Source organism: Lathamus discolor (assembly GCF_037157495.1).
Source record: "Lathamus discolor isolate bLatDis1 chromosome 2 unlocalized genomic scaffold, bLatDis1.hap1 SUPER_2_unloc_1, whole genome shotgun sequence".
In the NCBI taxonomy this organism is placed as follows: domain Eukaryota; kingdom Metazoa; phylum Chordata; class Aves; order Psittaciformes; family Psittacidae; genus Lathamus; species Lathamus discolor.
In genome coordinates, this window is record NW_027069094.1 from 515423 (window position 1) to 543359 (window position 27937).

At 59.0% G+C, this 27937-nt stretch overlaps 1 protein-coding gene across 1 annotated transcript; it reads right to left on the reverse strand.

The window, feature by feature from the left end:
• NRBP2 (nuclear receptor binding protein 2) lies at window positions 1–27937 on the reverse strand. Its single transcript, XM_065664146.1, has 18 exons — window positions 27538–27937; window positions 14216–14338; window positions 13865–13966; window positions 13612–13701; window positions 12800–12840; window positions 12623–12717; window positions 12346–12369; window positions 11523–11606; window positions 11103–11158; window positions 9968–10063; window positions 8995–9127; window positions 8810–8912; window positions 8617–8667; window positions 8155–8290; window positions 4826–4879; window positions 4327–4390; window positions 3448–3503; window positions 1–1490 (listed from the first exon to the last, which is right to left on the reverse strand). The coding sequence occupies exons 1-18, from the start codon at window positions 27652–27654 to the stop codon at window positions 1422–1424; spliced, it is 1494 nt and encodes a 497-aa protein (XP_065520218.1). The 5' UTR covers window positions 27655–27937; the 3' UTR covers window positions 1–1421.

A 27937-nucleotide genomic window follows, 5' to 3' on the forward strand; every position in this document is an offset into this window, starting at 1 on the left:
TGCTGGAGAGCTCTGATGAGCTGCTTTGAGGCTTTATTGATTTGTCAGCTTGTGATGGTGGCACAGCACAGCAAGGGTCAGCAGCTCAGCATCATGTCCTGGCACAGCAGAGCCAGCCCACAGAGCTGGTGCCACACCACAAAGTGCAGGCAGCGTAGCGCAGGGCAGACTCGGCACGGGCACAGCACCTGCAGGGGCACAACACCAGCACAGGCACAGCACCGGCATGGGCACAACACCAGCACAGGCACAGCACTGACACAGGCACAGTACCAGCACAGGCACAGCACTGGTGTGGGCACAGCACCAGCACAGCACCTGCACGGGCACAGCACCCACATGGGCACAGCACCAGCATCTGCACAACACCAGCAAAGGCACAGCACTGGCACAGCCACAGCACCAGCAGGGGCACAACACCCGCACAGGCACAGCACCAGCATGAGCACAACACCCGCATGGGCACAACACCGGCACAGACACAACACCAGCACAGGCACAGCACTGGCATGGGCACAGCACCAGCACAGGCACAACACCCGCAACAGGACAGAGCTGGTTTCACACAGCACAGCGTGAGCAGCGTAGAGCGATGGAGCAGCACTGCATGGCTTTTGCAACACAAATCACCAACTGAATCTGCTGTGTGCAGCACCTGAGGTGGTTGCCCCTTTCTCCAGGCTAATGACTGAAGTTCCAACCACCACAGGAGAAACAGGGAAGGAAGAGCCATCAGGGTTTTTCCCCTTAAGGTGCCATGAGACTTTGGAAGGCCATAAGACAAACTGGGGAATGACAAAGGTTATGTTCAGCACCAGTGAGGCTTCTGCTGATCCAACTGATGGGTTTGGATTTCTGGACCTTCTTCGCATGCCAGCTCAAGTCCAGCTCACAAAGTCCTCTCTTTGGCTTACACCAAGGTCTGCAGTTCTTCTGACCAGGCATTACAGTGCTGGGAAAGCCTGAATAAACTGGGAGAAGCTGGGTATAAAGAATGGAATGTAGCAGATGGAAAACAGTGCCTGAGCTTTCCAAGCCTGTCCCTCTCCTCCCTTCTCCAAGTGCTCCCAGCCAGCAAAGAGGAAGAAGATAGCTTTGAGACCTGCAGTAACAAAAGCTTATCATTCCCAGAGGACAATGGATCACTTTGGGAGATTCTAGCAGCAGTTTTGCAACGGGAAGGGACTCCCCCACCTCACAACTCCCTTTGGCTTTGCTGCTTCAGGAGCGGGGACCAGGCCATGATTCCTGCTTGGTCCCGAGCTTTCCTGATGCACGGGTGACTTGGTGTGTGCTGGTGACTCCTCCACTGGCTGTGATCACAGGCAGCTCAGGCGCACACCCCGGGGACTGCAGCAGCCCCCTTGTCCATCCGATGGCCAGGGGCCCCACGCTGCCCCGCTGCCCTGCTCCAGGGCCCCTCACAGCAGAGGAGAGCGGTACTTGTGGAAGGCGTTTTCCAGGAAGTTTGCCAGCTTCTCACAGTCATCCTAAAGGAAAGGAAATAAAGGACATGGATGTCAGCAGATCCATGTGTCCCGGCTACCCTGGACATCTTCCTGAAGTGATTCCATCCCAAGCTGCCAGCTTCACATCCGAGTCTTGCTATGGGAAGAGAACAGCTTGGAAGCACATCTGGAACATACTGCTAAGGATCGTTGCTAGCCTGGAGAAGAGAAGCTGCATGGAGACCTCAGAGCAGCTTCCACTGTCTGAGGGGGGCTACAGGGGTGCCACAGAGGGACTCCTCATCAGGGACTGTACTGATAGGACAAGGGGTGATGGGTTCAAACTGACACAGGGGAAGTACAGGCTGGAGGTAAGGAAGTTCTTTCCTGTGAGGGTGCTGAGGCGCTGGCACAGGGTGCCCAGAGAAGTGGTAAATGCTTCATCCCTGACAGTGTTCAAGGCCAGGCTGGACAGAGCCTTGGGTCACATGGTCTAGTGTGAGGCACTCCTGCCCATGGCAGGGGGTTGGAACTGGATGGTCTTAAGGTCCTTTCCATCCCAAACCATTCTGTGATTATCCTGTTTACTGGATAGTACCAAATGGCCAGCCAAGAATGGAGCCTTTCTCTGGGGGGTGCAAGAGAAAGGCAGAGAAGTAGAGAGTTCTCTGAGCCTGAAGGAACAGAACAGCTGTTCTCTGAAGGAACAGAACAGCTCCAGCTTCTTTCGCTTAGTTCAGTTTAACTGAACGCTGCATCTAAAGTTATTTTCTATGATCATCTGGTTTGTAGTATCCTCATTGCCAACAGACACACAAACTCACTTGTTGTTGGGCTTGCAACTACTTTGCCCAGAAATCTCTTCTCTGTACCCCTCAGGTGGCTTCTGATGTATCAGAATGTTCATTCCTTGAGAAAGGAATTCCTGAGATACGCAGTGATGTGTAAAGGATGCAAAACCCCCAGTGCTCCCCTCGTGTCACACAGGGGCTTGGAATCACCAGGAGCAAACCCAACAACCTCACTCAAGTGCCAAATGCAGAAGCAGTCGTTTACTTGCTGCTCAGAAGCACCTTTTGGCATCACTGCTGCTTTAGGGAAAGGACTGGACTTTGAAAGCAAGATTTGGGAGGCTGCTGGTGACCGCTGTTAGAGAAACCATGGCCGCAGGGAAACCAGAGCCAAGTGCTTCAGGCCAGGCACAAGCTGCACAATTCCAAGGTAATTGACAAGGTATAAATCAGTTAAAACCATCCAAAGGAAAAGGTACTTGGTGCCTGTGGAGCAGGTCAGAGAGTAGAAGGGGTGTTAAACGGGGTTACCTCCTATGAGAAAGCAAACAGAAGGTAATGGATGGAACGTGGATGGAACGTGGACCTGTGTGAGGTACATTCTGCAGTACCAGGGAGCCCTGCAGAGAAAGCCCCACGGTGTGTCAGTGCAGGTGTGCTCACACACCTCCTCACTGGGGGAAGCTGACCCTTCCGTGTCCAATGGCAGCATCCAGCATGAGGAATTCTCCAGAACTTGGCCTAGAGAGGCACTAACTTGTACAAAAATGACATTCTCTCCATGCTCTGGATGGTCCCGATGCCTGGACTGCCCTGAACTCCCTCAGGGAGACAGAAAGCCCCAAACTGAGCTAAGAACACCAGGATAATTCCCCCAGGAGATGGGAGGTGGCCTCAGCTTCCCTTCCTTGGCTCTTCTCTGGTTCTCACCTTCACAATCACTGCCAGGCTGGTGTAAATAGCCCTGCACCACATGGCCCCTCCGAACAGCAACCTGGAGTTGGGCATGAGCGAAGCATGGCGGGGAGGGGGTGTGTGTGGAGTGTCAGCTCACTGCAAGGAGCTGGTCCCTGCCACTTCTCCATGGGGAATGCCTGGAGGAGCAATGGGGGAGCAGTTCCTCCTCACAGGCCTGACGTGTCCCCTGGTCTGGGGACTGCAGTAGCACGGTGCATACCCCACAGATGAGTAATGAAACGGATGCTCACCTCATGGATAAATCCATAATGCACCAGCTCTGTGGCCAAGTCCTTGGAGTTATCAGCTGCAGAGACAAGTAATGGTGAGAACATGAACGTGCATCTCTTAGTTCCTCCTCTAGCAGTAAAGTGCCCCAATCCCAACCCAGGGACACCTTCAGGGCACACACTGTGCACTTGTGGGTGGCTGAGTAACTGCTAAGTAACCCTGGGGTAGTGCACTCTTCCGAACAAGGCTCTGGGCAGGAATGATATCCAGTTCCAGGTCATACAGAGCACTTGGCAATGTGTCACTTTGGAGGGGTTTTAGGTTGTTTTGGTTCAGCATGAAGAAGCCACTACCTGCAGGCAGTGAAACACGAGGGGCTAGTGAAGCAGCAACTCCCAAGTATTCATTTCCAAGCTTTATGCTTTAGTTTTGCTGTAAGGCAAAGGAGCCACTCCAGCCACATGCTTCCAGAAGGCGCCTGCATCTTTCAGGCTGGAGCCTGCTGTGCTGGACCTACCCTGAGGAGAACCACCTTTCCCCAGAGGAGAGTTCACTTTCTCCTTTGGGAGGTGTGGTGTGGCCAGTACCAATGTTAGGAATGAGGGAAGGATTCACCATAGCTGCCTCAGTAATCCCACCCCAGGTCCCAGGGTAAAGCACAGGGTCCCCTCTTGGGCTCCCAATCACTCCTTCACTGTATAGTGGAGGTTATTACATGATCCAGAGGCTGTAAGTTCAGGGTGTGAATGGACAAAAACTGGTACTGGGCAGACACAAGGCTTTAGTCTGCTCTCCCAGCACAGGGAAGGACAAGCTGGCTGCAAACACGCTGTGTCTGCCACAACCTGACCACAGCCACCAGGCAATGCTTCTGCATCCACACGTGCAAGCAAACCTACTGGGCAGCAGGTCGTAGCTCAGCTGCCGATGCAGTCTGTCCTCCAGGATGAGCAGGAGAGTGAGCTGCAGGAAGAAGAGAGAGCTCTTTACTAACACCAGAGAAAGGGGCTGACTCCTCAGCAGCTGAGGCTGCTGCGGCTCTGGGCAGGCGGTGCCGGAACTGCCAACACGCTGCCATGGCTTTGGAAAGGTTGGGTGCGTGTCTTAGAGGAAGGCTCTCTCTTCAGTTAGAGCCCATCTGTCAGGGCAGAACTAGAGAGCAGCAGAGTTAGAAGTGTCCAGGCACAGATGTCACCGTCTCCCCGTCCTGCAGCCAGAGGGAGCTGGTGGCTGCAGCCTTCTTCAGGCTGCTTTTATCGCAAAGGGACAGAAATAATGTGTGGGTGCTGCAGCGAGCTGGCTGAGAGCAAACCTTCCCCTCTCAGATGCCAGAGGTGGGTGTAGAGAGCAGCAGGTCTTGCCCCAGGGCCTCATGTGGAATAAGAGATGAATACTTACGTGCCACTGGGTCTTGTCTTCATTCAGCTCCATGTTACATTGCATTTGCACCACCTAGGAGAGGCCAAAATCCACATCAGCTTGGACACGGTCCCTCAACCTGCCCCCACCTGCTTCATTTCTGCTCTCCCAGCACGATTTGCACATTCCTGCTGCAACCCTTCAGTTCCAGCCTCCAGCCTGGCCTCCTGCTGCTCCTCCTCCATGCAGGGGGAGCAGCTGAGGGTTGAGGTAGTCCAGGATCAGCCACGAGCCGTGGTGTCGGCTGATGGAGGCGGGTGAGAGCCTGTGTGAGCTCCGGGGAGACTTCACCACCAGGAGGAATTCTTCTGCTTCCCCCCAAAGCTCTGCCCACTCTTGGTTAGGGTTTGACATTGCCCTTGCTCATGGCCTTATGGAGATGCCCAACCTTCAAACCAGACAAAAAAAGCAAACCCAAAATATTGAATATTGTTACAATGAATTTGGATTTTCTCTGGGAAGCCCCACGTTGCATCTTATTTATATCAGCTTCTAGCTCCTAAGAATGAACAAGGCCAGCTTCAAGCTGGAGCAGCTTCAAGTTCCCACGCAAATGGCTCACACGAGAAGTTGTGTTGTCTGGCAAAGGAAAGCCAGAGAGAGCATGGAATTGGTGAGCCCAAAAAGCCAGGAATCAACAGCCCTGTTTTGCACAGAGTTTAACAGGGTTTCATTTAGAATCCTCCAGGAGTTACACACTTACTCCTTCCTCTGGCCCAGTGCCCCACTACTGCAGCTCCTCCCTGTGACAAACAGCCCTGGGCATTAGCTCCCAGCCAGGAATCTTGCTGTCTTCTGACCATCTCCAGGCCATCCAGTGTCCAGGAAGAGCCTGTGCCCAAGGTGGGTGCCCTGTCCCTACACCGAGTGACACCAGCCTGTCTGGCCATAGGCTCCTTCACCTACTGAACTACACTGGAGTGTGCAGCACCTTGCAGACACCACCAAAGAGAAAGCTGGGGACGTCGGGTGCATCACTGCCACCTGCTCCTCACCTCTCTACTGATGCCTGTGATCAAGGCATCATTTAGATGGGAAGGGACTTCTCTAGTCCCAGCTTCTGCTCAAAACAAGACAAACCGAATTCATACCAGCCACTTCAGAGCTCTGCCTGGCTGGGGCTTGAAAACCTCCAAGGTTTTCATACCTTTTCCATAACCTCTCCGAGCCCCTGGTCCACTGAGAAAGAATCCCTTGGATCTCTCCAGCGTCCATATTCCAGTGCCTCTTAGGACAGACAGAATCTGCATTGCAGCTACACCCCTTTGGGATGAGCAGGTTTTCGTAACATGGAACCTCAGTGCTCCTGGGGTCACCAGTCCCAGCTCAAAGCAGGTGAAACCAAGGTGACCGTTTGGTCAGACCATAGACTCAAGAACCTTCCTTGAGGCAGGAGGGGAAAAAGCAGCTTGGAACAAGCAGAGGCAGGGGAAAACGCACCGCAGCAGCTTCACGTTTCCATTTCCCTCACGTGTCTGACTCATCCCCTCAGCGCTCGCTAAAAATAAGCCCTGAGCAGACTGAGTGAAGCACTCGCTGAGTGCTGTGAATGCTGATTCTCGGATGGGGATGAAGAACCCAGCACTGATGTGCTTCCTAGAGGGAGGCATTGCACGGGATCATGCAGGAACAAGAATCAGGTTTAGCCCCACAAAGTATTTTTAACATGAATCCAATGCGAGTATCAAATCGCATCCGTATCACCCATGGTAACATGAAGGCAGTTCCACGGGTGATCAATGAGGAATGACAGGAATTCTACAGGGAAATACGCATATGGGGAATGCCAGGTACCAGATGGGTTTGTGAGGGAGGTGCACCCAGACCAAGGAGCTCCTCAGCCCTCAGCACAGTCCAGGAGACAGAAGCCACTGTCAGAAGTGCCTGAGCTCTGCTCTGAGGATGGTGCCAACCACCGTGTCCCCCATACACACCTCAGCAAAGGGCAAGTGCCAAGTCCTGCCCCTGGCGAGGCCACAGGCTGGGATGGCCTGGCTGCAGGAAAGGCTCCAGGGTCATGGTGGGCAGGATGTGAGCTGCAGTGTGCCCCAGCAGCAGGGACGGTCACCAGTGTCCTGGGGCACAGCCAGGATGCTGAGGGAAGTAATCACTCCCCTCCTCAGCACTTGCTAAATTCCATCAAGGACTGCATCCAATTCTGGGCCTCCAGAACAAGCAGCACATTGACAACAAGCTCATGTTCAGTGGAGGGCCATCACAATGATCCTGGCCTGGACTGCTGCCTTCTGAGAGGAGGCTGAGGGCACTGGGCTTGTTCTGCCTGTGGAAGGGAAGGTGTTGGGGGGTGAACCAGCAGCGTGCCCATACCCACGAGGGGTTACACTGCAGCGCTGAACTGCTCAGTGCTGGCTTACACCGTGGTGCTGGATGGCTTCACTCCTGCTCAGCACCCTCACAGGTTTGGGCTGGGATGGAGCTCATTCTCTTCACAATAGCTAGGATGGGGCTGTGTTTTGGAACTGTGCTGGACACAGAGATGTCTTCCTTATTGCTGAGCAGAGCTTACACAGAACCAAGGCCTTTTCTGCCTCCCAACGCCCAGTGAGCAGGCTGGGGGTGCCCAAGGAGTTGGAGGGGACACAGCTGACCCAAACTGACCTCAGGGATATCCCAGACCATGGGATATCATGCTCAGTATGGAACAATGGGAGAAGGAAGGGGGGTGTTTGGGGTGATGGTGTTTGTGTCGCTGTGACACGTGGTGGAGCCCGGCTGCCCTCGGGTGGCTGAGCTGCTGCAATGGGAAGCGCTGGATGAATTCCTTGTCTCCCTTTGCTCGCGCAGCAGCTCCTGCTCTGCCCATTGAACAGTCCTGATCCCAGCCCGCAACTGTCCCACTTTTCCAGTTCTCTTCCCCAGTTCCAGTGTGGGGTGAGGGAGCAGCTGCCTGGGCCCAGCCACCGCCTTGGTTAAACCAGGACATGTTGTGCTGGTCCTTCCCTGCCAGGCTCCCCCCTGCTCCCCTCGGGGCCCATAAACCCACTTGCAGTGACCAAAGCACATAGTACCCTGTGCCACGGGGCTCCTGGGGAGGAGGGAAGGTAGAGCAAAGAACTGGAGGCAACGGGGCTGCTCCAGAAGGGCTTAGGTAAAATGGACCTTGCTGGCTGCAGCCAAAGGGATGTCACAGTCCTGGGCAGCCAGCACAAGGAGAACAGCTCTACAGCTCTCACCCAGCTGGAGTTCAGTGTGTGGCTAAAGGGAGATATCCCTGCCCTAGGCTCAGGAGTGGAGACTGTCCATGTCGTCCCAGTGGAGAATCCAGCCCCAGCTGGATCTGACCTTACCTTCCTGGTCTCCACATCAAAGGGCTCTGGGGTGGGAGTCTTGGCTTTCTGAGGGTCCTCCTGGGGCTGGGAGAGGGCACGCGGGAGGGCATGGGGTCTGGAAACAGCGAAGTTCATCAGGGGGTAAATCCCATTCCTGGTGCAGACACAGAGGGAGGACAGAGCTGAGCCCTCTCAAAGGTGAGCTGTGGAATGCCATGGCCCAGAGCAGGGGTCTGCACCCATGGAGTGGCAGAGCTGGCAGGGAGCAGGGCACAGAGCTCCCTCACCCTGTGCTGCAGCCCAAGTCTGCTCAGTCCCAGGGGAAGCGCAGAGGGGATCAGCACGACCAAGCACTGCCGGGCCGATGGGTCAGACCTGGACCCTGGCTCTGTGCTGCCCAGGGAGCTGCGGGCAGGGACCTGCTGGGGATCAGAGGTGGGCAGACACAGGCCCAGGGGCCCAGCAGCACCTTCAACCCACCTGACATCCTCTAGGAACTTGTCAAGTTCAAGGAAGGAAACCTCCGAGTACCTGGGAGGGAAAGAGGACGGGAGGTGATGGGGGAGGCAGGAGAAAAGAGCAGTGGGAAGGATTCCTGTGCCATCACACCAGCACCACCAGCACCACCAGTCCCGGGCTCACGCCACGGCTGCTCTGACTTCCCTCTCCTCACCTCCACTGCGCTCCAGGCCGACCCTCTCTCCGGATCTCTGCCATCACCATATTCAGGTCCAGGTCCTTTATCTTCTCCTCCACCACGTTCTCTGGCATCAGGTCTAGGGCAAAGGCAGTGAGGGGCTGTCAGACGGGGGTTCCAGAGCTGCTCTGTGGGGCAGGGAGGGCCCCTGCATCACTCACACTGGTTGTTGATGAAGCAATGAGCTGCCAGTAGCTTGAGGGAATGGACCTCAAAGAGCACCCGGTGGAAGAGCAGGTTATTTGCGGTTGGTCGCTTGTCTGGGTTGAGGGTCAAGCATGACAGGATGAACTCCTGCAGGTCACAGCAAAGGCATAAACTGAGGCAGATCAGGACATTCCCAGTGCTGCCAGTGCCAGCCCCCTCCTGCAAGCTCCAGGCTGGGGCCCCTCTGTCTCAGGAGAGACAGAGAGCAAGGAAAGGCCAGAAGAAGGATGACAGGATGGGAACCAACACAACCTGACCCCCCCCCCCCCCACACACACACAGCCTGACACACACACATACAGCCTGACTCACACACACACACACAGCCTGACACACACACACACACAGCCTGACACACACATACAGCCTGACTCACACACACACACACAGCCTGACACACACATACAGCCTGACACACACACACACAGAGCCTGACACACACATACAGCCTGACTCACACACACACACACAGCCTGACACACACATACAGCCTGACTCACACACACACACACAGCCTGACTCACACATACAGCCTGACTCACACATACAGCCTGACTCACACACACACAAGCCTGACCACACACACATACAAAGCCTGACCCACACATACAGCCTGACTCACACTCACACAGAACCTGACCACACACACACATACAGCCTGACCCACACACACACACACACATACAGCCTGACCCACACACACACACACATACAGCCTGACCCACACACACACACACACATACAGCCTGACCCACACACACACACACACACATACAGCCTGACCCACACACACACACACACATACAGCCTGACCCACACGCACACATTCAGTGCCCGACATTCCAGATAGCAGACAAGGGCACATTCACCTGCAGGAGGGATCCCTGACCCACAGGCAGGTCCCTGAGGCTCAGCCTCTGCACTCACCCGCATGTTGGGATCATCCAAGGAATGCCGTGCCCTCATGATGGCCTCCTCCGAGACCCGTGTGTCCCCGTTGGTCTGGATCTCCAGCACAGCCATCTGGGGAGGCAGCAAGTGCAGCCGCGTCTGCCCCTGGCCAAGCCCTGGGACAGTCCTGAACAGCTTCCCAAAGGGACATCCCCCAGCTGGTGCCATCTCTGGAGCTCCTCACAGGACCCAGCCCGGCCGGGCTCTGGATCTGCTGGGCTCCCCAGCGCACCCCGGCCACTGTGTCCCTGCTCACAGGTTGCTCCCTGGCACAGGGCAGAGTGGGGACAATGCAGACAGCACCAACAGCCCACGGCCTGCCCTGGGGGTGTCCTGCAGCCAGCCCCGGGGATCCCAACACGAGAGGGATGTGGAGCTGCTGGAGAGAGGGCAGAGGAGGCCGCGGAGCTGCTGCGAGGGCTGGAGCAGCTCTGCTCTGGAGCCAGGCTGGGAGAGCTGGGGGGGGCAGCCTGGAGAGAAGAAGGCTCCTGAAGGGGAGACCTGAGAGCAGCTCCAGGGCCTGAAGGGGCTGCAGGGAGCCTGGAGAGGGGCTTGGGACAAGGGCCTGTAGGGCCAGGCCAAGGGGAATGGCTTGAACCTGCTCGAGGGGAGGCTGAGCTGAGCTCTTAGGCAGAAGCTCTTCCCTGTGAGGGTGCTGAGGCGCTGGCACAGGGTGCCCAGAGAAGCTGTGGCTGCCCCATCCCTGGCAGTGCTCAAGGCCAGGCTGGACACAGGGGCTTGGAGCCCCCTGCTCCAGTGGAAGGGGTCCCTGCCCATGGGAGGGGTTGGACCTGGATGAGCTTTAAGTCTCTTCCAACCCAAATCATTCCATGGTTCTATGGAGCTGCACAGCCTGCCCCTGCCCCTTCCCAGGGCTGTCACAGCCTGAGGAGGAAGAGGAGGCACCAGCTGAGCCCAGCGGAGCTCAGCCCATGCTGCACCCGGGGCAGGGGGGGCCACAGCCACAGAACATGTTCTGCTGACCCCAGCAGTGATGTCTCCACAGCTGCCAGGAGTCCCCAGCTCACACCAAGGTTTGAGAGTCCTTGGGAAGCTCCAGGCTGCCTCACTCCTGGCCTACAGACCAGGCAGAGCAGGTCCTGCTCCGTACCTCCAGTGCGCACATCCCAAAGGAGAAGATGTCCACGGCCGTCCCGTCCGTCTTTTCTGCAGAACCAAGGCAGAACCACATCAGGCCGGATCTTAGGGACACCCAGACCCTGCACCCAGACCCTGCACCACAACTCGCACCCAGACCCAGAGCTGCACCCAGAGCCCTCACCAGAGCCTGCATCCAGACCCCGCACCCAGACCTGCACCCAGCCCCTGCCCCCAGCCCCGCACCCAGCCCCGCACCCAGCCCCTGCACCCAGCCCCTGCACCCAGACCCTGCACCCAGACCTGCACCCAGCCCCTGCACCCAGCCCCTGCACCCAGACCTGCACCCAGCCCCTGCACCCAGCCCCTGCACCCAGCCCCTGCACCCAGCCCCGCACCCAGCCCCTGCACCCACACCCAGGGCTGCACTCACGGCCGTATTCCGGGGGGAAGAAGTGGAGGTTGCGCAGCTCCTCCCTCTCGATCCTGATGGGGCTCCGCAGGTCATCCGGGAGAGCTGCTCAGGGAGGAGAAACCTTGAGCAACCCCCCTGCTGCGGGGGCTCCGCAGGGCTGCGGGCGCGGGGGTGCTCGGGGCACCAGGGATGGAGTCCGGTTGTGCTCCCGGAATTCCCGAATCATCAGGGCTGGAAGGGGCCTCTGGAGCTCCTCCATCCCCACCCCCACCCCGGCAGGGCCCCCCAGCGCAGGGCACACAGGAGCGGGTCCATGGGGGCTCTGGGATGACTCCAGACCCCCCCAATCCCATCCCAGGGCTCAGCCACCCTGGACCTCAACCAGCTCCTGCTCGCGTGGAGGTGAAGCCTCTCGGGGGTCAGTTTCTGGCCATTGCTCCTCGTCCTGGCCCTGGCCCCATCCTCCTGCACCCGCCTTGGAGACCCTGCTCTGCACTGATGGATCCCCCCCGGGCTGCCCTGCTCCAGGCCCAACAGGCCCAGCTCCTGCAGCTTCTCCTCACCGAAGAGATGCTCCAGAGCCCTGAGCATCCTTGTGGCCCTGCACTGGACAATAGCCAGCGGTTCCTTGTCTTTCTTGTGCTGAGGAGCCCAGAACTGGCCACTGCTCCTGCCCACACAGACCACGCTGGGACACTCACTCCCCCAGGAGACCCCTCTGCTCCCAGGACAATTCCCCAAGGAACAAACGTTCCCTGCTCCCCGTCTGCAGAGCCCACGGGAGGAAGATGGACCCAGGGATGGGACCAATGTTCTGGGCAGGTGATGGAGGGACACTCACCATTGGCAAACACCCTGTGCCAGACTGGGGTCAGTGCCGATTCCGAAGCAGATGAGTGGGTAAGGGACAGAGCAGAGGACACAAAGAGAAGAGAAGGTAACTCCAGGCTTCGCATGCATGATGCTCCAAGGAGCCCTGCAGCTCTCACCTCCTCTGCCCTCCCGGAACCCCCCAGCACATTCCCGCACATCTCCCTGCATCCCACCTCCCGCATCTCACAGCTTCCTCCTGCTGACTCCACCCCTCCTCAGCACCCGGAGCTGCGGGAATGTCCCACCTGAGCCGATCTTTATGAGGCCGTTGTGCTGGATGAAGATGGTGTCGCTGGTGAGGTTGCCGTGGATGATGGGCGGCTCACAGGAGTGCAGGAAGCTGAGAAACACAGAGCTGCCCTCAGGACGTGGCCAGTGCCCAGCCCCGTGGGAAGCAGGACAACGGCAATGCCAGAGCTTACCTGAGAGCAGACAGGATCTGGGTGCACCAGCGCTTCCAGGCCTAGAGCAGAGATCAGAGCCCTCCATCAGACCAGATGCCCCTCAGAGTGCAGGAGCCAGAGCAGGACATTCCCACCTGCCTACCAGAGGCTGGGGAGATGTGCCCTACACCAGCCCTGAGGAGACTGGTACCAAACATGAGGCACACGACAACAGTCTCCTTCCCAGCCCCTGCTCAAAGAGCACCATCAAAGCTGAGAGCCCATCCCCACCACAGAGCTCCCCTGAACCACCAAACTCCGGTGGGAGCACGGACACAGGAGGCAAAGCCCATTGTGGTTGTGAGGTCCATGCACGCAGCCGCGGTGGTGCCTGACTGCACTGGTGTGACACTGAGCCTAAACTTCATGGCAGGGCTTGCTTGCAACGGCCCCCCAAACAGTCACCAGTCCCTGAGCTGAGACCTGCTTGAACCCACTGTCAGACCCACACTGGGTGGGTTTGCTGGTGAAACCTGTCCCTTCAACCCGAGCAGTAACCCAGCCACACACCCACTGTCCTTCACTGAGGGGGCTGGAGATGCTGGCCCCCCCAAGAACGGTGCAGCCCCAGGAGCACAAGCATCACTGCGGCAGCAGGATCCACTTCTGGGCTGCCCTGGGGAAGTTCTGCTCTTGCTCCACCCCTCACCAAGATGCCACCTCCCTCCAGCAGAGTGCCTGTGTAACTCAGGGAGCACCATTTACACTTGTTCTGCCTTACAAGAGATCACAGAACCTCTGCCTGCGTCTACAGAGCTGCCCACACCCCGTGTGTGCCCCCAGGAACTCACCCTGGCGTTCATGGCCTTGTGGTTCTTCTTGGTTTTCTTCAGGAACTGCTTCAGACTCCCCGAGGACACGTATTCTGTGATGAAGATGACCTGGCAGGGAAGAGAGGCATCAGCTTCCCAGCCTCCTGCCCAGCAGCAGTGTCCCGGAGGATGGGAGTCCTGTGGAGTGGGGTGAGGAGCAGAACCGGGATCCCCATCCCAACTGCTGACACCCCCCCCACCCCCACTGGGGAACCCCCCCAGACCTCCCTACCCGTGCCTTTGAGTCTTTCACATCCAGCCAGTACTTGTGAAGCTTCACAATGTTGGGGTGATCCACAAGCACCAGCTGCTCAAACATGGTCTTGATCTTCTCCTGCGGACAGAGAAGGGACAAGGAAGGTGGCAGGTCCTGGGACGTGCAGGATACCTCCAAGAGCAAGGGAGCCTGGGCTGGAGAGGAGGCTGTGCCCATGGCTTTGGGGTACGGAGGACACGTGGAGCTGTCTCTGGGAGGGAAGCCCGGGGAAGGCAGGAGCAGGGTGCCTGGCACTGCCCCCAGGCAGGTTCCGCGGGGTGGGTGCAGGGAGGCGGGCACAGGCCCTGCCGGGGGGGGATGTCTCACCTCGTGTGCTTTGAAGGCCTTCTTGTCAGTGAAGAGCAGCTCGTTCCACACCACCTCCACGCCCTCCTCCGTGTCCATGGCCAAGAAGGTGCTCTGGATGCCGGGCATGTTCCCCTGGTTCACCTGCGGGGCACAGGGAGGTGGGAGACTGCCACAACCCTGCCCGCAGCTCCCGGCCCCCCCGGGGAACGCGCTGCATGGGCACGGGTGAGGACTTCAGCCCATGGCAGGGCCTGGCCAGGACCCGGGGAGGAGCTGCCTCCTTCCCTGCCCTGGGGAGCTCAGACCCCCTTTCTTCAGGACACAAGGGCACCAGAGACAGCCAGCACTGTGGAGCACTTCCCATTCCAGCCCTCTTGACTCCTGTCACCCAGGGAGAAGCCAGCAGTGGCAGTGACCTGTTGGCCCCACTCCTGCACATCACTGGGGACCCCACATGGACCCCACTTCCCAGCAGCCATGATGGGGCAACTCAAACCCATGGCTGGTGCTCACACTCGTGTTGGACAGAGCAAAGTAGAAGGTGCAGATGATCCAAAGCCACAACATCATCCCTTTAAACATCCTGAGGAGACAGGGAGCGGCCCATGTGCCCTGGGCTCTGTCCCAGGATCCTGAGGGGAGCAGCTCCATGGCCATCACCTCCACAGGCTACATCCAGCACAAACACAGCAGTAGCAGCCCTGTTCCTGTGCTGGGTCCATCAAGGACCACCCTGTCCCAGCTCCAGCCTAGGTCAAACCTGCTCTAAAGGCTTCTGACAGGAGCTCAGCAGCACAGAGACACTCCAGGACCAGGGGTCCTACACCGCAGGACTGGTGTCTGCTACATCCAGACTCTCCTCAGTGGTGCCAGCAACAGGATGAGGGCCAATGGCAAGAAACTGACCCACGAGAAGCTTCACCTCAACATGACAAGGGTAGAGCAGTTGATATCATCTACCTTGACACTGTCCTGCATGACATCCTTGTCTCTAAACTGGAGAGACATCAATTTGATGGATAGACCACTCGGTGGATAAAGAACTGGCTGGACGGCCGCACACAGAGTTGTGATCAATCGCTCAATGTCCGGCTGGAGACCAGTACCGAGTGGTGTCCCTCAGGGATCCGAGTTGGGACTGGTCTTGTTTCACATCTTCATCGCTGACATGGACAGTGGGATTGAGTGCGCCCTCAGCAAGTTTGCCGATGACACCAAGCTGTGTGGTCTGGTTGATGCGCTGGAGGGAAGGAATGCCATCCAGAGGGACCTGCACACGCTTGTGAGGTGGGCTGATGCCAACCTTATGGAGTTCAACCACAAGTGCAGGGTCCTGCACCTGGGTTGGAGCAATCCCAGCACAGCTACAGGTTGTGCAGAGAAGGGATTCAGAGCAGCCCAAAGAGAAGGACTTGGGGGTGCTGGTCGATGAGAAACTGAACATGAGCCGGCTGCAGTGTGCGCTTGCGGCCCAGAAACCAACCGGATCCTGGGCTGCATCCAAAGGAGCGTGACCAGCAGGGCGAAGGAGGTGATCCTGCCCCTCTGCTCTGCTCTTGTGAGACCTCACCTGGAGTATTGTGTGCAGTTCTGGGGTCCTCAACATAAAAAGGACATGGAACTGCTGGAACAAGTCCAGAGGAGGCCACGAGGATGCTCAGGGGCTGGAGCACCTCCCGTATGAAGACAGGCTGAGGAAGTTGGGGCTGTTCAGCCTGGAGAAGAGAAGGCTGCGTGGGGACCTCAGAGCAGCTTCCAGTACCTGAAGGGGGCCTATAGGGATGCTGGGGAGGGACTCTTCGTCAGGGACTATAGTGACAGGACAAGGGGGAACGGGTTCAAACTGAAACAGGGGAAGTTTAGATTGGATCTAAGGAGGAAATTCTCTCCTGTAAGGGCGGTGAGGCACTGGAATAGGTTGCCCAAGGAAGCTGTGAATGCTCCATCCCTGGCAGTGTTCAAGGCTAGGTTGGATGAAGCCTTGGGTGGGATGGTTTAGTGTGAGGTGTCCCTGCCCATGGCAGGGGGGTTGGAACTGGATGATCTTAAGGTCCTTTCCAACCCTGACTGTTCTGTGATTCTATGAGCAAGAACTGGTTGAGGTTGAGTGTGGCTGAGCCCTGGGACAGGCTGCCCGGGGGTTGGAGGTAGGGTCTGAAGCCATCCCAGGGCCACCATGGACCCGCTCCGGTGTGCCCTGCTCTGGGTAGCCCTGCCTGGCCGGGGGCGGTGGAGGAGCTCCAGAGGCTGCTCCCAGCCCTGGCAGTTCCAGGGTTCTGTGACTGCAACTCCCCCTGCTCCTACAGGCGCAGGGACAGGGACAGGCTGAGGCTGTCCCCCCCAGCGGCAGCCTGGGCAGACGTTTCCAGCCCCTTTTCCCAGCTGGGATGGGGCTGCCGATGCTGGGGCAGGTCCCCAGCACCTGAGGGACGAGGCCGGCCAGGCCCTGCTGCAGGACACAGAGCTCCTCTGTCCCTTGCTCTGCGCTCACAGCCCCCCGCGCAGTGCACGGAGCCCCGCACGGCCCGCAGCGATGCGCCAGCGCCGCAGCCCTGCCGCCGGCTCCTCGCAGCGCAGCGCAGCCCAGCAGCCTCCCGGCGCGACCCGGGACAGCGCAGGGGCACCCGGCCCCTGCTCGGCCGCAGTGAAACCCGTGGCCATGCCCGAGGCGCTGGTGCTGCCGGTGGAAGCAGGCGTGGGCTGTGGCAGGAGGGGCTGGAAAGTGCCCCATGGAAAGGGAGCTGGGGGTGCTGACTGATGGACATGACCCAGCCTGTGCCCTGGCAGGCAAGAAGCCACCACATCCTGCCTGTACCAGCCCCAGGGCGGCAGCGGAGCCGGGGCAGGGATTGTGCCCCTGCACCGGGCACTGGAGAGGCCGCAGCTCGGATCCTGTGCTCAGCTCCGGGCCCCTCACTGCAAGAGAGACATTGAGGGGCTGGAGCGGGGCCAGAGAAGGGAATGGAGTTGGTGCAGGGCCTGGAGCACAGCGGGGATGGGGAAGGGCTGAGGGAGCTGGGGGGTTCAGATGGAGAAGAGAAGGCTCAGGGGGACCTGATCACTCCCTACAAGTGCCTGACAGGAGGATGGAGCCAGGAGGGGCTGGGCTCTGCTCCCAAGGAACAAGGGATGGGACAAGAGGAACCGGCCTCAAGCTGCCCCAGGGCAGAGTCAGATGGAGCTGAGGAACAATTCCTGCCCCAGAGGGTGCTCAGGCATTGGAACAGGCTGCCCAGGGCAGGGCTGCAGGCACCGGCCCTGCGAGTGCTCACACACCATGGAAACGAGACCTCAGTGCCATGGGTTAGTGGTGGCCTTGGCAGTGCTGGAAAGGGTTGGACTGGATGAGGGTGAGAGGCTTTTCCACCCTCCCTGATTCTGTGATTCCCTGGTTCTCTGGCTCTGTGACTCTGGGCCAGGGGGAGCAGGAGATCTCAGCAGCTGGGGCCAGGTTGAGGCATTCTCCCGGTGCAGGAGGAGCAAGCGCTGCTGCCCCAAGGGGCTCCGCTGGTCTCAGAGCTCTCTGTGGAGCTGCTGCCCCCCTTCTCCCCAGAATGCCCAGGGAAAATCAGCTCACGGACGGGTGAAACACCCGGTCCTGAAAGCAGTGGTTGGCCACAGGGCTGAGAACCACAGAACTGCAGACTGGTTTGTGTTGGAAGGGAACTGAAAGCTCCTCCAGCTCCTACCCCTGTCACAGGCAGGGACCCCTTCCACTGGAGCAGCGGGCTCCGAGCCCCTGTGTCCAACCTGGCCTTGAGCACTGCCAGGGATGGGGCAGCCACAGCTTCTCTGGGCACCCTGTTCCAAGGAGTCAAATTCAGAGCTCAGACCCAAAGAAGCTTTGGGTTGCCACAAGGCCACCCTGGAGCCAGAGCTCGGCACAGAGGTCACTGGTGCCTGGCGCAGGCACAGTTGGCCTCAACACCTCCGGTGCCAGCTCCTCCCCTGCCTCCTTGCAGGGCCGCAGTGCTCCTGCGTGCAGATCCGCAGCAGGACCCAGCCTGCGGGGCCGCCGCACCCTGTGCTCCCATCCCCGCGCCTGGGTGCTCACTGCAACAACAGCCACGCCGAGTGGGACCATCTGCCTGCCTGTGACCCACAGCACAGGCCAGGGCTGTCCTGCCGCAGCCTCCCACCTCTGAACCATCTCCTCTCTGACCCTGAAGCCGCATTCCGGTGCTTACAGATGCAGTGATCTGCTGGGATCCAGGAGGCTCTGCTGTGTGTTGAGGAGCTTCAGGCAGGCTGCAGGAGAGGAAACGTTCCCTGCTCATGCAGACAAGAACGTGCTCAGACTTGTGCTGCACTGACCAGAAAAGTGACACCAACCTCTGAGGCTGCATGAATAAATGCTGCATTAGAATCCCAGAGGTGACTGGGGACAAAAGGAACCGGCCACAGGTCACCTTGGTCCTCCCAGGCCTTTCAGGGGTTCCCGGCAGCTCCGTGTGCTGCTAATGGTGGCCCCACGTGGAACAGGCAAAGCTCCAGAGCTCCTTGCTTCCAGAAAGCCCTTGGCAGGCGCTGAGGCAGCCTGGAGGGATCGCTGGGGACACGAGGAGAAGGTTTACAGAAGATCAGATTGCAGCTTACAATCAATCGCTCCCTTTTGAACCGCTCCCATCGACCAGGACTGAAACACTCCACAGAAAAAGGCTTAATGGTGTTGTTCTGGGGCCTGGGGAGAGCTGCTGTCAGACAAGGCAGGCATGGGATGGAGAGCACTCGGCAGGCATTTGTGCTGCCGCCAGCATCTACTCAAGATCTGGAGGAGAAAATAAGGACGAGGCGGTTGTCACCCTCCTCCGGTCACTCTGGGAGACCAGGAAGAGGCAAGGCCACGGTGCCTTGGTCCTCTCTTCTCCCTGGACTCAGGACAAGCACGTCTGGCACCATCTCGCATCCCGCTGCCCTCCTGCGTGCTCCATAGCACTCTCCAATCCATCCAGACCCCCAGCCACCCATGGGGCCAAGCAGCGTACCCAGGCACCCTCCCGTGCCCAAGCAGCCATCTCACATCCTCATCCCCAGCAGGGATGCGTTCCTCCCCTCTCAGAGGAGAAGCACCAGCGTGGCTCCAAGCCGTGAGGAGGCCGGTTCCTGCCTGCAGGTTCCTGCCCCAAACCGTTCCTAACACTTGGCTGAAGTTCACCGCGTGGTCCCCAGGGCAGCCCGGCAGGCAGAGCCTCAGCCCTTCCCGGCAATGCTGAGCAGCCACAGGGCCACGTCCCCAGCCCTGGCTCCCTGGGACCCCCCTGAGCAAACACAGACCCCGCCTGGAGCCCCGGGTTCGGGTCGGGCCCCTCGCTGCGCAGAGCATGGCTGACCTGGAGGCCGCCCAAAAAGGAGGGAAAGGCACAGAGAAAGCTCCTCTGCCTCTTGGCAGGGGCTGGAGGGCAGCGCAGAGGGCAGGCAGGAGCGGAGCAGGGGGACACTGACCCTCAGACCCCATTCCTGCAGCATCTCTTTGCCCACACAGGGCTGTGAGATGCAAAGAGAGGGAAACAGTGAGTTTCCATCTCACACCCTGAACCCAGGGGCCTGGGACAAGGGCCCGTAGGGCCAGGCCAAGGGGAATGGCTTGAACCTGCCCGAGGGGAGACTGAGCTGAGCTCTTAGGCAGAAGCTCTTCCTTGTGAGGGTGCTGAGGCGCTGGCACAGGGTGCCCAGAGAAGCTGTGGCTGCCCCATCCCTGGCAGTGCTCAAGGCCAGGTTGGACACAGGGGCTTGGAGCCCCCTGCTCCAGTGGAAGGGGTCCCTGCCCGTGGCAGGGGTTGGAGCTGGAGGAGCTTTAAGGTCCCTTCCCACCCAAACCATTCCATGACTCCATAATAACCATGCCTAAAAGACTGTATTGCCGAACCACAGAAGGGCCACCAGGAGACTCTTGACCAGGGTGGAGTACACACCAGGAGCTGACCCAGAGCTTCCGCGCATCCAGAGGCTGGAAGGAAGAGATCCAAACCTCATCAGGGGTTTTCTGGACTGGTGCTGAGCCAGGGACCAAGGGAAAGATGAAGTTTGGGGAACCACAGGCACAGGACCGGGCACGGCAGCAAAGGAGCTGTCAGCACTCTGCACGTGTCCTGTCCACAAGGGAGCAGGGCAGGGTTCGGTTCCTGAGCCACTGCCCAGCTCCCACCAGCGCAGGGGCACAAGGGGACACGCAGCCCACGCAGGGCACCTGCACCACAGGCTGCAGCACGCCCTGAGCACCCGCGGCCTGCTCAGGCTGTGGATTCATCCCTGGTCACCGCACCGGTGCTGCGCACAGCCCTGGGGACACAGGGTCAGGACAGAAGAACCGGCGCCGCTTAAGGGAGTGGAACATCTCCCTTATGAGGAGAGGCTGAGGGAGCTGGGTCTCTTTAGCTTGGAGAAGAGGAGACTGAGGGGTGACCTCATCAATGTTTACAAATATGTAAAGGGTAGGTGTCAGGATGATGGAGCTAGGCTTTTTTCAGTGATATCCAGTGATAGGACGAGGGGCAATGGGTGTAAACTGGAGCATAGGAAGTTCCACGTTAACATCAGGAAGAACTTCTTTACTGTAAGAGTGCCAGAGCACTGGAACAGGGTGCCCAGGGGGGTTGTGGAGTCTCCTACACTGGAGATATTCAAGGCCCGCCTGGACAAGTTCCTGTGTGATGTACTGTAGGTTACCCTGCTCTTGCAGGGGGGTTGGACTAGATGATCTTTTGAGGTCCCTTCCAACCCTTGGGATTCTGGGATTCTGTGATTCAGGAGACGCGGCAAAGCCAGAGACACCCGACGGGGAGCCAAGCAAGGACTGCAGGGGAGCCTCACCAGAGCAGAGGGGGAGAATCCCCTCCCCGAGGAGCTGCTCACGCTGTGGGGACGCAGCCCAGCACACACGGGCATTTGGCACACCGTGAATGCGCCCCACAGTGATGCTCGCTGTGCGCGGTTCACCTGACTCCTCATGACACCGGCACATTATCCCTTTGGCACTGGGCACTGGCAGGATTTGTGGGGTCACAAGGCTGAGCAGGGAACACGTCGTGCCTGGGAGAGCGTTTCACAGAGTAAATCCCGGCTCTGCTCCGGTGTCTCATGAGTTGGGTGACAGTAAAGGCTGTGTCTGGGCTTCTCCAGGGCTTGCGTTCCGATTACAGACTGCACTGAGGTGCTGCACAGGACATGCCTTGGGCAGCAGAGACTGTCCTCACAGAGCAAGGTGTGCAGGCAGCAGAGACAGCAGTGTCTCTGTCTCTGCAGGGACTCCACTTCCAGGCACTGCCCAAAGCCAGGATCCCCTCTGCTGCTCCAAACCACGCGTCCCTGCCCTGAAGGAGGCTGTGCTCCTCTCGCCACCACCCTGTGCTAACATAGAACTATGGGGGGGGTTGGGTTGGAAGGACCTCAAAGCTTCTCCAGCTCCAGCCCCTGCCCCGGGCAGGGACCCCTTCCACTGGAGCAGGGGGCTCCAAGCCCCATCCAACCTGGCCTTGAGCACTGCCAGGGATGGGGCAGCCACAGCTTCTCTGGGCACCCTGTGCCAGCGCCTCAGCACCCTCCCAGGGAAGAGCTTCTGCCTAAGAGCTCAGCTCAGTCTCCCCTCGGGCAGGTTCAAGCCATTCCCCTTGGCCTGTCCCTACAGGCCCTTGTCCCAAGCCCCTCTCCAGGCTCCCTGCAGCCCCTTTAGGCACTGGAGCTGCTCTCGGGTCTCTCCTCTCCAGCTGAACCACCCCAGCTCTCTCCTGCCAGCACAGGGGTGGCTGCTGCAACACGGAAACAACTTTTCACAACATGTACAAGGAAAGAGCAAAGTGCCTCCTTCAGCCCGCCAAGGGACAGGGACAGCCCAAGGCAGCTCCGGGCAGAGCCCCCTTGTCCCCCGGCACAGCAGCCCCGAGGGTTCCGGCACAACCTGCTCCTGCTCCTGGCCGGGCTGCAGCTCATGGCAGGTACAGCAGGGCTCTGGCAGCAGCTAGGGGAGCCCCCCCATCCTGCTGCCCATAGCCCACAGCACCAGCTCGACCCTACAGCACCTGTGAGCGCGGCGGAGGCGGCCGCGGTGCCAGACAGACCTGCTCCCTCCGCGGGGCCCTGTTTCACAACAGGCAGGTGAAGGCAATGCATGACATGGAAACGTTTTGATTCCAGTGAAGGGTTTGATCCCGCTGCACAAAACCAGCTTCTCATCGCTCATCCAGAGCGGGAGAGCCCTGGCCAGCGGCGCGGAGGCAGGAGGGGATGGCATGGGCTCTGCTGCACTCTGACATGGAGTGAGGCAGGTTGAGGTGATGCGCTCGCATCGCAGGAGATCTCCCAGCCCAGCACTCACTTCATGTAGCCCCCTTCCATGAACTCCCTCTATCCCTCCTCAGCAGATCCTGCCCATCAGCAGCAACAGGTAGGTCACTAAAACCTGCAGACAGGAGAGGACCTGGACAGGCCTCCTCGGATGCACATCCACCAGCCAGCATGTCCCCTCTGCCCAGGAGAGGCAGGGCTGGAATCCTCCCTTTCCATTCCATACCCAGGGCTGCCCTTCCCTTTCGCCTGGCAGCTGCCAGAGCAAACACTGCGGTCCCTGTTCTCCTGCCCCTGCTGAGAACAAGGGACACCACAGTATTTTTCCGCTGCCCAGATAAGAGCCAGGAGCCACCCCGTGCGCCTCAGGCAATGCAAGGGGTGGTGTGTCCCGCAGGCAATGCAAGGGGTGGTGTGTCCTGGGTACAGTCACACACACCTGGGCTGGCAACATGCCGGACCCAGGGAGGTGTTTGCTTTACCCCCAGGCACTGCCCAGCCCAAGGAGGACACATGAGCCCAAGAGCTGAGCACAGGCCAGCTCCAGCAGGACGCACCTCGGAGATGCACTGGAGCATTGCTGAGGCACAAACCCCGGCTGGGGAGAGGGGCTGGAGCCTGAGGAGCAGGACTTGAGGTGCTGGAGGAGGAGAAGCTCCCCAGGACCCAGCTTCAGTGAGCGCTTGAGCCCAGAACCCCCCCGTGTGCTGGGCTGCATCCCCACAATGTGAGCAGCAGCTCAGGGAGGGGATCCTGCCCCTCTGCTGCAGGAAGGGGAGACCTGAGAGCTTTTCAGGAGCTTTAAGGTCCCTTCCAACACAAACCAGTCTGGGATCCTATGAGACGGGATGCAAAAGGTGCACAAACCTGCAAGACTCACTGGCAAGATCTGGCCACTGTGAACCAAAATGCCTGCATGGGAAAACCAGTGAAAGGGCAACAAAATCATGGTTAAAAACAGGAAAGGGAAGAAATCATGGAAAATACTGGCAACTGCAATGCTTCTCTGTCAAGTCTATTTTGGAAGTTGCACAGAAGGAGCAGCCTGGGAGCTGCTGAGCTGCATGGATTTGGGACACGTGGAGAAGCTGGAGCTTCATACAGCACCTTAGAGCTCACTAAGAAGTGCAGAAGCTGGGAACAGCGAGGCATTCTTGTGAAGAATATGAATGGAATAAAAGAGCATGTCAGTGCCTGAAAAAGGGCACGTTTCTGCACTAACCTTTCCTCTGGGCTCGCAGCTCCTCCCTCCCCAGCAGCCAGAACAAGGCAGAGGATTGTTGTGACCCGTTAAGATCATAAAGGATTAAAGGATCCTTGAAACAGAGAACACAGCACAGAGAAAGCGAACCCTGCTCATGGCCCACATGAGCAGGAAGGTTAATGCGGAGGACACTAAACCCAACATGCAAAGTCTTATTTGGTGCCAGACCCACAGCATACACCCTGAGAAGGTCTTGGCTACCTGCTTCCAGCAACGTTTCTCCATGGGGAGTTTTGCCCCCTTACTTGAGAGCATTTCGTCCTGCTCTCGCAACTAAAACCTCCATCAGAACCATGCGAGAGGCCTCACAGCCCATTTGGAGCATGGAGTGAAGCCTCTCCATAGGAACCTGCCTGCTCAGCAGCAGGTTGATAAACAGCAGCATCCCGGGCACTGAAACAGCAGCAAACCCAAGCCAGAAACCCAGGAAGGGGCAGAGGAAAGCAGATTCAGCGAAGGGAAAGAGCCGGCTCCTTCCGCGGATCCTGTGTGTGCTGGGAAAGCTCCTGAGCACAGCGCCCGGAGCCGGTCTCCCGGGAGGGCTGGTAACAAAGCAGCCTTTAAAAATAACCCTGGTGGCAAATATGAAATAGCGGGCTGCTTTCCAGAGCCTCCAGGCCGAGCTGCCCAGCCCCACCGTGCCCTGAACGCAGCCTGAACACAGCCAGCGCCTAATCCAGGGATCCTGCACCTCCCACAGCCAGATGCTGAGGTTATTTCTTGGTTCTTGTTCTGACCAGTGGGAACCTGTAGCAGCACTTCCAAATCCCCACACCGCCCCCCCCCCCCCCCCCCCCGCAGGTTCTTTAATTAATATCTTTAATTTCTTTACATTCTGCTTCAGTATTTCTGTTACCGTTTCCCTTTTCACCTTCTTTCATCCTGCTGGGTTTAGAAGCTGAAGCTCTGTTCAAGGGCTCTGCATCAGTACACACTCAGGCATTCACCCCTTCACCAAAGCAGGTGACCAAAGGGGGAGCAGTGAACTAATACCAGTGAAAACCAACTGTAAACTTCAATTCTGAGAGCTGCGGCAAGTACAGGCTCTGCTCCTACAGGAAAGAGCCCTGGGGAATGCCAAAGGCAGTCTGGCTCAAGTATCCACCAGTCGTAACAGTCCCTTTTCCTAATAAAGGGTTTGCTAAAGCAAAGCCGCGCGGATAGAACCAGCTCGATCTCAGTAGCGAGGGGCTGGGGTTCATTCAGGAGCCTGTATTCCACAAGGGAAGTTGTAAAACCTTGAACACAAGCAGTAAACCAGGTTTCTCCTTCCTTACTACTCGTACTCCACAGGGTGGGTAGAAAAAATAAATGAAGTCATCAAACCCACGCTGTAAAACATGTATCTTCCTACATGGAAAAGTCGACAGCAGCAGCATTCCTTTGCTCCACTTCCACACTAATGGCAGGGACAGGAATGGAAGAGGCAGAAGAGGGTATGTGCTGACACCGAACACAAGGTCTCTAAAGGATTCACGTGGCTGTTTCTCCACATATGTTGTGGAGATGCTGGAAGTGCTTTATGCTCTGAAGGCTGGAGCCAGGCTGAGAGAACACAGCTGCTTCTGCCTGCAGAAGAGAAGGCTCCTTAAGCGGAGCTCTTGGAGCAGCTCCAGTGCCTAAAGGGGCTGCAGGAAACCTGCAGAAGGGCTTTAGACAAGGGCCTGTAGGGACAGGCCAAGGGGAATGGCTTGAACCTGCCCGAGGGGAGGCTGAGCTGAGCTCTTAGGCAGAAGCTCTTCCCTGTGAGGGTGCTGAGGCGTTGGCACAGGGTGCCCAGAGAAGCTGTGGCTGCCCCATCCCTGGCAGTGCTCAAGGCCAGGTTGGACACAGGGGCTTGGAGCCCCCTGCTCCAGTGGAAGGGGTCCCTGCCCGGGGCAGGGGGTGGAGCTGGAGGAGCTTTAAGGTCCCTTCAACCCAAACCAGTCTGGGATTCAGCGATTTCCTGAACTCATGGCACGCTCTAGCTCCATTATCCACAATGAATTTGGGCATCATAAACAGGTAAAGGAATCTGTGGAAGGAAAAGTTTTCTCCTCTGGTGGGCACCACCAGACACAGCCCAGCATTAAGATCACAGCGCCATTTAGCTGCTGGGTCTGTACCTGTAGTAACGCACAAGTGGGGTCGTGTGAAAACAAAGGCTAAGTCCCTGTGTGACAAGGTCCCTATAGGCAGTTCACGGACAGCAAATGGTGTTTTCCTTCCTGGTACATAAGCATCCACGAATTTGTAACAAATAAACCTCTTACACAAAACTTCCTTCACTTTGCAACTCAGGCAGTGCTGCCACTTCCTTGTTCAAGCTCATGTGCATTTTGTCACAGCAGCATTACAGATCCTGAGCCATGAAAGGGACCTGCACAGGCTGGAGAGGCGTGAACCTCCTGGAGTTCAACCAGGCCAAGGGCAAGGTCCTGCCCTTGGGTCAGGGCAACCCCAGCACAGACCCAGGATGGGAGAGAGGGGCTGGAGCAGCCTGAGGAGCAGGACTTGGGGTGTTGGGTGAGGAGAAGCTCCCCGTGACCCGCCTTCAGCTTGAGCCCAGAACCCCCTGTGCTGGGCTGCACCTCCAGAGCGTGAGCAGCAGCTCAGGGAGGGGATCCTGCCCCTCTGCTGCACCCTGAAGAACCCCCCTCCTGCGTCCAGTTCTGGGGCAAGAGCACAAGAGGGAGATGGAGCTGCTGCAGCAAGTCCAGAGGAGGCCACAAAGCTGCTGCGAGGGCTGGAGCAGCTCTGCCCTGGAGCCAGGCTGAGAGAGCTGGGCTGGGGCAGCCTGGAGAAGAGAAGGCTCCTGAAGGGGAGACCTGAGAGCAGCTTCTATAATTCTCTAACAGGTTATTGGGATCCCAGCAAAGGCCAGACTGGGCAAACAGCCTAAATCATGGGCAGCCTCCAGCCAGACCTGTGAACTCTGGTCATTAACAGGTGACAGTGGGAGATAAAGGGCCCTTGGATGGACCCCTTTGCCTCTCAGGAGCTGACAGTGCCTGTGATGTCTGGTGATGACAGCGTCTGTCAGCACTGTCCCACCCCTGCCTGCAGTCAGGATTCACCCGCTGACTGGTACCTGTTCCTGGGTGCCCTGGCGGGGATGGGGAGACTGGTCCCGCTTTTGGGGGTGAGGGACATTGCACTGATACAGGGTACGTGTCTGGAGGAGGGAGGTCAGGGGGTGACAATGGTGGGATGCTGCAAAACCCTTCTGGGCAGGCTGCTGCAGCCCCTGGGCTGGGAAGGTAAACTGAAAGGGTCCAAACGCCGTGTCTGGAGCAGAGGAACCGGGTTCTGCAGCCCCGGAGCCCTGCGACTGCCACCCCGCACAGCGCCAGGGCCGGGCCCGCGGGAGCTGCCAGGATTCGGCTCCACGCTGGCTCCGGCAGCGCACCGGCTGGTCCCGCGGGTACCGGGGCCTCCGCACGCCCGGGACTGCCCCGCTCCTCGCGGACTGGACCGGCTCCCCCCGCACCGGGGCTCGGTCAGTCCCGGTTCCCCGCACCGCGGCTCCCGCACCGGGCTCCCCACACCAGGATCCCGCACCGTAGCCCGATCAGTCCCGGTTCCCCGCACCGAGGCTCCCGCACCGGTCACGCCGCGCCACGGGCCGCCCCCGGAGGCTCTCCCCACCCCTTCCAGCAGCAGCAGCCCCGCACCGGCCTCCGGCAGCGGCCATTGCCCCGGCCCCGGTCCCAGCCCCAACCCCGGCCCCAGCCGCGGCTCCGTCCCCGGCGAGGGGCAGCGCTCGGTGCCCCGCAGGCCCCGGCAGCAGCGGCAGCAGCGGCACGTCGGGTCGAACCTGCTCGCGGCGCTTGTGCCAGCGGCCGCAGGGACTCTCCTCCAGCACCTCGCTCTCCTCCTCGCTCTCCTCCTCCTTCTCCTGCGACAGACGCGCCTCCGGATCCGCCACCGCCATCCCGAGCCGAGCCGAACGGAGCCGCTCCGCTCCGAGCCACGGTCTGACAGCGCCGCTCCCGCTCCTGGCCCCGTCCCGCCCCGCTCCGGACGTGCGGCCGCTCACGCCCCGCCCCGGTACCGGGACACCCCGCCCCGACCCCCCGGGGGGGGCCCCGAGCACCGGGGCCGGGACAGGGGCAGGGGACGGGGAGAGGGGCAGGGGCAGCGACGGGGACGGGGACGGTGCCGCGCACCTGCCCGGTGCCCCCGCGCGGATCTGGCCAGCGGGGGAGGGAAATGGG

Excerpts from the sequence above, each read along its gene's own strand:
- NRBP2 (XM_065664146.1), bottom strand. The coding sequence starts at position 27,654 with ATGGCGGTGGCGGATCCGGAGGCGCGTCTGTCGCAGGAGAAGGAGGAG. Across the intron at positions 13,702-13,864 it reads TGAAAGACTCAAAGGCACGG|GTCATCTTCATCACAGAATA; the intron begins GTAGGGAGGTCT and ends CTTCCCTGCCAG. Across the intron at positions 12,718-12,799 it reads CAGATCCTGTCTGCTCTCAG|CTTCCTGCACTCCTGTGAGC; the intron begins GTAAGCTCTGGC and ends TGTGTTTCTCAG.